This window comes from Limulus polyphemus, unplaced genomic scaffold (genome assembly GCF_000517525.1).
Source record: "Limulus polyphemus unplaced genomic scaffold, Limulus_polyphemus-2.1.2 Scaffold1807, whole genome shotgun sequence".
In the NCBI taxonomy this organism is placed as follows: domain Eukaryota; kingdom Metazoa; phylum Arthropoda; class Merostomata; order Xiphosura; family Limulidae; genus Limulus; species Limulus polyphemus.
In genome coordinates, this window is record NW_013667417.1 from 20261 (window position 1) to 32030 (window position 11770).

At 30.6% G+C, this 11770-nt stretch overlaps 1 protein-coding gene across 1 annotated transcript in view; it reads left to right on the forward strand.

The window, feature by feature from the left end:
• The window catches only part of LOC106464997 (dnaJ homolog shv-like), a 47312-nt gene that overhangs the window by 18125 nt on the left and 17417 nt on the right, over window positions 1-11770 (forward strand). The window contains exons 3-5 of the mRNA XM_013925187.2: window positions 916-1058; window positions 9915-9997; window positions 10324-10381. Of these exons, the coding sequence (XP_013780641.2) occupies window positions 916-1058; window positions 9915-9997; window positions 10324-10381 (284 nt within the window). The remainder of the gene's footprint in view (window positions 1-915; window positions 1059-9914; window positions 9998-10323; window positions 10382-11770) is intronic.

Here is an 11770-nt window from a genome sequence, read left to right on the forward strand (position 1 = left end):
AGGGATTGAGCCTGTGCTGAAAGAGTTAACAGTACTTTTACAACTTCTACATAAATTAAGAAATTGTGGTTGTTCATCTGAAAAGTTGTTATAATATTAGTCATGACAAAATAACTGTTAGCTAGTTGATACATTCTGTTGGACCCAAGAAACTTCTGGTATGTACAAAACTTACAAGTATTTCTGATTTAAAGCATTGGTGCAACTCTAAATAACCAGTAAAAACTTAAATGCACGCATTTTGTTGCTTCTTAACTATTTGTTCCTTTTAGCCTCCTCTACAAGTATCTTTGTATTTTGTATAATCCTTCATTGTCATTAATCTATTTTGCAGTTGATCATGATAACATTCTTGTCTTAAGCATCATGTAATCTTTAACGATTAACAGTTGAACAACTTCAGTTCATCACCAAACTATAAAGACTTTTCTTAAATTATAGCTTGTTTCAATATTAACACTTTTTCCCTGCACAACTGACATGCACTAAAGATTTATAGATTAAAAGAAAATCATTAAAATTTCTTTGCTTAATACTGCAAAACTTTTTGATGATAAAACTCAATGTATCTTGAATATATATATTCCATTAAAAAAAGGACTATCTGAGATATGATGAAACCCAAATTTTAAAGGATGCAGGTATTATATATTTTGAATCAGCTATGAGATGCATATTTTTAGTTAGTTTCTTTTAAATGTATATATACGTATACATTAGTATATGTTAAAATGTTATGCTTTTGTGAAATGTTATTCATTTTGCATGTTGAACATGAAATTGGATCTGTTTTCTTTATTTCTAATTGTAACTATGTAATTTAAGATGTATAGATCAAAAAATTATTATTTGAAGTAAGTTTATGCATGATAAAAATAATAACAAAAGAATTGCTAAATCATTTCTTGTCACCAGGTTATACGAAACAAGCCAGTTATGAAGCCTGCATCAGGTACTCGGAAATGTAATTGCCGGCAGGAGATGGTCACAAGACAGCTAGGCCCAGGTCGATTTCAAATGACACAGCAAACTGTCTGTGATGAATGCCCAAATATTAAGTAAGTTATAGCCTAGCAGATTTTTCAATGGTTGTAAGCTATATAATTTTTTTTTTTTTTTTAGAGCATATTGTAATTTATTTGTAATCCATGACTTTTATGTACGTTTTTTAAATAGTTTTGAGAAGATTGAAAAACCTTATTTTATGAATGTTTCAGTTACTGTTTTCGTCCAGTTTGATTAAGTTGTCCTTGTTTACAAAGACTAAATTCTTGGCTAATAGAAATTCCGAAAATTACAGAGGATTTATGAATCTACTTTAGAGATGGTGCACACCCTAAGGACTAAACAAGAGTTATTTCCTCGTGAATTTAGTGTTTTATGAAACTAAAGATAGTTGTCACATGTATATCTCAAAGAAACTTAACCCCTTTGTATTTGGCTTTAATAAATAGGAAGACTAATTTAAATAAACTTTTTATCACTGAAGGTGGTCATCTTCAGAAAAATTGAGAAACATTAAGTAAGTCTGTGCTTAATATTCTCAATACACTCAGTCCAAGAACATCGGGTTTATTTGATAAATCTCTCCTATCAGTTGGTTATCTTAAATTTTTGGACTGTATTATAAAAATAAACATTGTTGTTGATTATAAGGGAAAGCAACTTCTAATATCAAACTTGATTGAAAGTAGTATGAAATTGTTCTAAACACTTTCAGTTAGAACTGGATTATAAGTGAATTTGATAGTAGAGTGATTTTCCAGCTTTTGAATCAGTTACATTCAATTAATGGATTATTCTTATGATATTATTAAAAAAAACAACTTATAACACTAAAAACAAGGTTTCTATACTCATGGTTGATGGAGCACAAATAGCCCATTATATGTAGCCTTGTTGTAAAGAATGAAAAAACATAATGGCAATATATTGGTCACATGAATAGTTAAAATAATAAAAATAGTAATAATCAGAAACTAATTTTGGTTATTTTGTGGTGGTCAATTTAATCTTAATTTCAATTAATCATACATGCACAGGCTCAGTTCATTGGACCTAGCCCGTACTGGAAAATTAATGATTAAAATAATTCCCAGTTTATTTTGTATATCTTCACAAAATTCAACAAGCTTTTCATAAATTTTTGTTTATAAATATTTTTGCTAATGATTTGTCTATGAATATATGGAATCAGAGTGTTGACTAGTCGAAATGTAAGGTTGTTTTCATCCAAAATTAAAAATACTTTTTTCATCTTACAGTCTACAAATTTCATTTGCTTAACCCTTAAAACCTCCTAAATGAATATAATTTTTTTTCAGTAAAACTATATTTTATTTGTTATTTTCTCTATCCTAACTGTATATGGACTCAGTCAATTTGACTGACCTTGTAACCACCACAAAAAAAGTGCTAAATAAATCTAAATGACCACTTTTTTCTTTTTAGAATGACTGCAAATCATAAAAATTGTAGTTATTTATCCTATACAGCTTAAGGCTCATAACAGTTCACATCTGATTTGATTTTATTGTTCTTTGAACCATGCCTAACTAATAATCCTGCAATACAAACTGTAAATAACACAGCAAATAAATAGCTCAAGTTAATAAATGACATAATACACTAACTAATCTTGAGCATACCTTGTAGAGGAATGTTTTTATAATTTTTTCATTATCTAACCTAGTCTAATCTTATCCAACTTAATAGGTTTTTAACATGTACATTTTAGTTAATTTCATAACAATGAATAAAAATATATATACAAGAAACAAGAAATTTAGTAATTGTTTGGCCTCATGCTATCAACTCACCAATAAAACTTAAGCCTACTTTTTTCCTTAATGATGTACTAGTACATTAAAAAATTTTCATATATTTCAAGTATACACTTAAGAACACAGTAATAAAATGCACAGAGCAAACTATGTCCTGCTAAGTATCATAATTTAACTGGCTTTCTAACAAAGACATAAGTGCCTTAAAATAATTCCCTTAGCTACTTGAACTGAGTTCAGTGATAGCAATTTTCAATCTGTCCATGAAATAACTCAAAATCACTACTGAGAACAAGGTAGCATTATGTTCTTCAGAAAATTAAAACTTTAGTCTTTCTAGTGGTTATAAATGACATAATAGCAAATGTCCAAGAAAATTATTGGCAATTTGTGATATAGGGGATGTGATATGTGTGTGGCAAGTGAGTCTGACTTTTCAGTTTATGTCTACTTAAACAAAAAAAAAAAAAAAAATTGAAAGCTATAAAAATCTAATCAACAATACCTTAGGTGTGAAAAAGGTGCAGCCAAAAAAGGATTGAGTGTGCAACTTAAAGGAATGAAATAATATTTGTTGGCCAAACTCATAGCTACAATTTTTATAGTATTGATAAGAATTTTACAGCAAATATGCATTTATTAGTTAGCCAGGCAGCACTTTTTGTTCAACTTGAAGCATGATAGTGGGTAAAAAAAACGTGATATAGCCAACTAATGAATGAATATTTGATGTAAAATTCTTATCAATGACATAAATGTAACTGCCAATTTGGCCACCATTTTTGGTTTCATTCCTTTAAGTCGCACACTGAATCGTTTTTTGACTACCTTTTCTTTTTTTACACCTGAGGTGTTTTTGATTAGATATCTTTACTTTTATGTCAATATACACTAACCAATATTAGCTTTAGGATCACAAACCTATTATTTGGAACAGACCAATACTTAACAGAATCAACCAGATTCTTTAAAAAATATATGGTAGTAGTTTTTCTTATCTAAAACAGTATTCATAGTTTCCTCTATAATAAAACCATGGAATTTAGATTAACAGTTTCTTGTCATCACCCCCATGCAATCGGTACAGCCATATCAAGCATAATTATTTATGCTAATTGCTTAAGCTAATATAACCTGATGCTGATAATTTCATAAAATTTAGTTAATTTGTGCTGAAAAATTGGCAACAAATAATCAATAATAACTGTACACTCATATGATTCTTTTGAAAACTTGAACTAGAAACTGCCAATCTGGTTTACTTGGCCTAACCAATACTTATGTAACTGCACATGCTTTTACCTTTTAGTTAAGTGTAGCTGTAGTAGAAATGTTAATTGATAGCTCACATGACTTTTTATGTAGGCATGCGCAAAAATTTTGGACAATTGATGGGTTTTTGTTGAATAATTTTGCGCATGTGGCTTTTATTTAGACCAAATTTGACATCTAATTGTACATTGTAAAGATTCATCAGTGTACCAGATTTGAAAAAAATCTATAAAAGTATTTTTTCTATCAGATACTGTTTCTGTAGTTTTGGTGCGAAAAAAAAGAATTTCAATCAAACTGGAGATTTTATATCTTGTGTATTTCATCATGGATTGCTTTGAAATGTGGTATGTGAAGTAAGGGTACAGTAGAACACATTCACGGAAAATATGGGATGTTTGGATTACCACAGTCCGAGCTACAGAAAGTGGAAAATTGCTGAGCTATCACTCTTGTTAATAACACACAATGTGTCCTGCAGGTTGTTTTGGCTGCATAACACACTACCGTATGTCTCGATTAGACTAAGCCTTAATAATATCTATACTATAATGAGTAATGTATATTATTGAGATGAAGAAAAATAAAGAATGGGCAGGTTGAAGCAAACTGATGAAATGATACACATACAAGGGGAAATTTAGAATTTATTTAAATGTTTCATTTTAATATTAAGAAATTAAATCTGATAGTAAAATTTGATTTTTTAACTACATTTTGATACATAACTTATTTGTATACATTTATAATAAAGCAGTTTAACCCTTTCACTATGGGCAGGTCAAAGGGTGCGTGTCATGACATTTTAGAGAGCTATTTTCAAAATTTTATTAAATAGCTTTGCTATTACTTATATCAAAGGGATTCACATCAAAGCGAAGGTTATATTTCAAATGTTAATGTTATATACGTTTTAATTTCTTAATTTGAAAGGAAATATATAAAGAAAAAAATGATAAATATTATTTTTTGTCTCACTTAACACTTCCTGTTGTGTTATTGTTCAGTTTAAAATAAATTATGCTTACCACACAACATTTGCAGTAGTTAACGAATTAAAAACTCAAATTAGGGATATGGACAAGTTATAATAAAAAATATGAACCTCCTACCTCTTTGATTTGCTGAGATATATATAGCCAGTCTAATAGTTTGACTCCTCCTACTACTCCAGTCTTTCAAAACCTCTTGTCTAGTCCAACCTTCTAAGAGTTTATAACCAATAGAAAGTGCAGTTACTTATGTACGTAAATCTTATAGCTGTTTGTAAGTAACCAGTTTAAATTTGGTTGTTACTTTATTTTCGGAGAGGCACAGTCTGCATCTCTTCCTGTGACTTTTATCAACAGTTGTTGGTAAATGCCTGCCATGAGCAAGTCTAAGAGGTGATGAGTCCTGCACAGTTCTTGAAAGTGGTATACCAGAAGGACTTGGCCTGCTTTGAAGTAGAGACTCAATAAGAGCTGTGACCAGGTCCATTCTGAAGACCTTCTGGGATAATGCCGGCTGACTAGTTTGTTGTTTGTACAAAATGTAGGCATTTACAACTGTCAAGTCCAAAATTAAAAAAAATAAAAACAGTTTTTATACCATTTTATTGTCCTTTGTCCAGTATAATAGTAACTTAAGTGTTGGTCATTCAGATCCACCCCTCCCATAAACTTGTTGTAGTCCACAATTAACTGAGGTTTTGTAACCTCAGTATTCCACCCTCTCTCTTGTCACATTTGTCATAGTATTAGAATGTGTAAAGTTGAAAGTGCATAAATGTCTCGTTTTTCAGTCTACTTCACGGCTGTCGGAGTTCCACATTTTAAAAAATGTGCTTCCTCTCTCTGTAGGTTTGTAGAAACAAGTTGCTGTGGGAAATACAGTCTGTCTTTCCTGCATGTCCCACAAGCATAGGTTCCCATAGTCAGTAGTTTGTCAAATAAACAAGAGGAAATGTAAAAGTTGTCCATGAAAACCCAGTGTCCTAGTCTGTTGTATTTGTCCATCAGTTCCATCACAACATTTTCTGCTAAACCTTTAGTTGAAATTTGTCCATCTTTGCCTGTGTAGATTTTAAACTTTAGACAGTATCCATCCACAGCTTCTACCAGGACCCACAACTTGATTACCCACTTGACAGGTTTCTTAGGTAACTATTGAAGGAAACCAATTCTACATCTTGTGTCCAGCATCTCTTTGTCTATGTTTAGTTCTTTGTTAGGAGAGTAGCGGCAAACAAAAGAGTTTAGTAGACAGTCTATGATAGGTCTAACCTTAAAAAAATTATCATAGTTAGGGTCAGTTCTAGGAAGAGCATTAGTATTGTTATTGAAATGTAAATAGGTGTGGATAGCTAAAAACCTTGTCCCTGGAGAAGATGTTAGTAAACCAAGGATTATGGAAAGGAAGATAGATAGACCAATAGTCAGAGGGAGGAGGAGAAAGCTTTAGTCCCATTGTTAAAGTTAAACCTAAATATGCTAAGAGTTCACAATGTGTAATATCGGTTCATTTTACTTTTTTTCTTTTTTTTAGTGGTCCACCTTCTTACTGGTGTCTGTTGTTTGCAAGCTGGTTCATTTCATTTACAATAATATTTAGTGTTGCTGCAGTAAATAAAAGTTAAAGAAGTTAATTTTATTTAAAGAGGTGACCTGTCTGGACACAGGTTCACCTTTGTTGAATGGAGGTATGTTTATTTGTTTCTCCTCAGTGATATGCTCTCAGGTCCAGGTATCATTGCAGGCTAGAGGTTTTCCTGCTGGGAAGGGGCAGTCCTAGAACACACTGCAGCTCTACCCCTTCTCCTACCCTGCCTCTTTTCTGTGGTGGTGTAGCTTCTCTAGATGTACCTGGCCTGGGTGGTTCCTGTACATTGTCATCTGTTGAAGACCTTCCAACTACTTCTTGATCTGTCCATAAGACAGAATCAAGAAAAGCTGGTTCTACCTAAGGCCATCTCGTTTTATAGACTGAATCTGTCAGGGTCATAGCAATTGAAGCATGAGCTTTCTCAACTGCTGATTCCTCTGAAAGTCTGCAGCTTTCATCAGAAGAGAAAGATGCATGCAGTAAAAACTGCATCTCATCATCGTTGACAACTTTTTTTGTTTTTAATTCATTGAATTTCTCTAAATTCTTTTTTAGCTTCCATTTCTAGGAGAAAAAACATTACATGTATATTATATTTAGTATCATGTATTTTCTGTTGTGTAACATTATTATATGTATTATATGATATGTATTAGTTCGTTACATGTATATATATTTTGTGATGTGTATCATAGATTTCAGAAGCAATATATTTTCTGCTAAAATATAGAAACAGCTACAATGTATTTTGGTCAAAAACTATATACTAAAACTATTTAACTGAGATTCCAGATGTATTATAAGTAATAATTACTTACTTATAGGTAAAAAGTCAATAGCAAGATACATGCTTCAAGTAGAGTAGATTTGCTTGGTACCAATTTGTCTTCCAACAAAGTGTAGAGAAATATCCAAAGTCAGAGTGCTTGGCTGAATTTGAATGCCTGCATGTTTATTAGTTGATGAATAACTTTACTGAAAGAGAAGCAGGATTTCACAACCATGTGTACCAATAAGATCATTGTACACCTGTACAGTATACCACTAAATTTCTAACATCTCAGAAGGATTAACAATATTCCAAGAATTGCGATGATTATTGTATCAGCATCGAGCCACATAATAAACATTTTGACAGATTCAAAATGCAGTCTTATTGCTCTGGAGAATACTTGATGGAGAACACTTTAGGATACATACATAAGTCGATAAATTCCACATCCTGTTGTCGGCATAAACGTTTTCACAGATTCTAAGTGCAGTGTGATTACTAAAGTTAAATTTCCTAGTAAACACTGTAAGTTAAATAATCTGATACATTAGACATCCTGTTCTTGGAGCAGGGGTCAAGTCGGCTATCCCTTCGCATGTGCTTTGTTGTTTGGGAAGGTATCATATTACAGTGTCACTTAAACAGTCCACTGGCACAATCGGTGATTTATTGCTTCATTTTCAACATATTTCTAGAAAATTAATGTGAAACGCTTAGCAGTTGAAACTCTCAAAAGAGGTACTTTAAAATCTTATGAACCAATAATCAAGAAAACGGCAAAGTTTTTTATTTTATTTCTGATTTTACAACTTTTTGTTTCGTTATACTTTGATGATTTGTCCACTAATGGAAGAATGAAATATATTGTTATGGTAGAGATGAAATATATAGTTTTACTGTAAAAAAATATTTATATTTACTAATAAGGTTTTAGCAATTATGAAAAATGAAGGTTGAGATTTTTGAGACAATGAGAAGTATTTTTAATCTTTACATAAAAATCACTTTGCTTATGGAGTAGTAAAAAATATTTGATTCATTCACGGATAAATTGTTAGCAAAAAATACTTCATTAAAAAAAAAAAGATTTTTTTGTACAAACAACATGTAATGTTTACTAAAAGTCTGCCAAATTTTGTGAAAGTACATATACTGTATTAAAAATATATTATAATATTAAAACTATATACAAGTAAAAATGGTCACGTGGTCGGTCCCTGGGACCGAGACTGTGTTGAAAGAATTATTTAACTTTTGAATAGAATTCTGTGAAAAGTGGTGACATGCACACTTTGATCTGTAGGGATAGGGTTAATCTGTTGTTGGATTAATTATCTTACTTAATCTAACATTATTTAACCTAATAAATCTCTAATCCTTACATTTTAGTTACTTACTTTTATAATAATAAAGAATACACATGAAAAACAAGAAATATAGTACGTACCCGGATCCTCATGTTTTTTCTGTACTAATGATACTACTGGACTAAATAATTTTCAATTAATTAAATAATGCACCTAAGAACAGAGATTAATAACATGCATGGAGCAAACAATAATGTATAATCATTGTAATTTATGTGGGTTTATAACTATGCGATAAGAGCCTTTAAAAATTCATCTAAGCTTGTTGATAGGAATATCTTGAGAAGTTTCAGACTAAAGACAATAGGCAATTTTTTATTCAGAAAACAATGAAACACATGACATCATTTGGTAGATTAAAACTTTAGCTTTCAATTAATAATATATAAAATGCCAGAGAGAATCATTGACAATTTGTGAAAGAAAGGATGTGATAGATAGGTGTGGCAAGTGGGTCTGATTTTCTAGTTTATGGCTCAGTAAACAAATAAGATTGAAGTCTAAAAAATTATGCTTTGCCTGAGTAATTATAAAGAATTATGTTAAATTCCATACTTCTCAGAGGGATGGTAAATAAATTAGAGGAGAGGGAAGACCAAGAGAACAAATTTCACATATACTAGGGAAGATTGAGGTTTTTTTAAATATTTCCTTATAAAATTAAGAACTTAAAACTAATATAATATTACAGTTTGATTTATTAACTGTGTTTTGATGACACATTCATTTGTATAAAAGATGATAAAGTGGTTTAATTGAATTTTGAATGTAACTGTATAAAAGATTGTTGCATGCTCACTTAGATATACGTGTAACGAGAGGGTCACCTCCTTTTAATTTTGTTTGCATTTAAAATTTAACACCCCAGACATACAGAGTTGCAAAGCTCTTTTTAGCTACATTGTATATCTCTGCTAACATGTTGCTTCTGATCATTAAAAACATAAAATGGTGCAAACTATTTGGATTTCTTATTGATTGCTGTGTTGTAACAAATTTTAATAGAAACACCATAAGTTAGTGTGTGATAGTGCAGTTTGTGTACTGGCATATAAATCTAGTTCTGTTAGCTGAAATTTTATATGTTAATTTAACAGTTTGTAAAATAATGATTTTTAAAAAACTTATATTTTTCAGATTAGTGAATGAAGAGAAACTTCTTGAAATAGAAGTAGAGCCTGGCATGCACGATGGTCAAGAACAGAAATTTATTGCTGAAGGTAAGTTAATTGTAAGAAATGTGTTATATGAAATTAACTTGACATTTCTCAAATCTTGAATGCTTTGTGTCCAATGTTGTAGAGAAGAAAAAAGTGATTAAAGAGTATTTGAATAAGTAACCTGCTAGAAAAATAAGTAGAAAAGAGCACCTGATGGTTGTGTCATGTTTATTTCAAGCATAACAAACTAAGACACAAAGGTCTTTATTCTAACTCCTATAAGTAGTTCACTTAGTAAATGAACAATCAAAATAACTCTCAAGACTTACTGTTCATACATCCCACACACTCATTATCACTCTGAATAATAAGTTTTTCCATTTTAGGTGAACCTCACATTGATGGTGATCCTGGAGATCTCAAAGTCAGAATCAAAACATCTCCGTAAGTAATTTCTGTTTAGATGTTACCTTAAAATACTTATATTGAAAATAAAAACAGTGTTTCACTTAAACTTTCCCCTTACCATCCTACCCAGCAGTTAAGTTCTGGTGTTGAATGGAAGGTCTTCTGAGCAGTGAATTGTGTCAGACAAAAGATAGATCTGAAGTGCTATATTTACACATCTTGGATTTCAAATTATCAATAGACAAGTTAAGAGAAATGTAAATAAAATTGGAGGGATTCACATTAAAATATTAGGCCTGTTACTTTATTCATAGAGAGGTCTTTGTTTTGTGAATTTTGTAAAAAGTGTGATTAAGTATGAATCATCAGCCCTTGTTTAATGTTTAAAATCAAATAAATAATTAAAATTCAATATTTCAAGCTTACTTCCTTATTAACCCTATCGTCCCGGGTATCCTTTACTGTGCATGACACAAGGTTTTAGTGTCTTACATTAAAAATTTTATTAAACTACTTTTTATTTGTTATTCCAATTAGAAAAACATAAAATCTTAGCTAATAATTCATATTTTAATAGTATACAAGTTTTAAGTTATAATTCTATAAGGCAATATAAAACAAATTGTCAATTCCCACTAGTGTGACCCACATTACACATTTTCTCTTAGTGTGTCATCATCCCTATTTAATCCACCACCCCTTGAAAAAGTATGAAATTAAATGTATATTACTCTATAAAATTGTTATTGCTCAGACAAACCATAATTTTTATAGTCGTCAATTTTGTTTGGTTACAGAGCTATCAAATAAAAAATCAGACCTCTCCTGCCACACCCACCTGTCACATCCTCTCTTTCAGAATTCGTTGATAGTTCTCTCGTATGTTTCATTATATATTACCTATAACCAATAGAAAGTCAAGGTTTTCATCTATCAATTGATATATTGTATAACATTATATTCTGAACAGTTAGAAGTTAGTTTCATTTAAAGTAGCAATATCATTCCTGTGGAATTGGATGAATTTGTAATGGCTCTTGTTGCATATTTAGAAAGCCAGACAAATTTTGAGAGGTAAGGAAATTTGTCTACTTTATGCATGTTCTTAGTCTATATTCTTTGGTGCATTATTTAATTAAATAAAAATTAAGTGCATTACTATTAGTACTATAAAAAATTAGGCTTAACTATGATCGGCAATCTTGAAAAAATACGTATGAAATGCATTTAGGAGGTTTTAGGGATTACATAAAGGAAATTTCAGATGAGGAAAAGTATTTTTAATTTTAACATGAAATTTACTTTGCACACGGTCTATTCATGGGCAAATATTTATTTTATTAAAAAATACTTCACTAAAAATATGACATATATGAAGATGTACACACTATATTAAGAGTTATAAGTATTGTTAAATACTTCTGT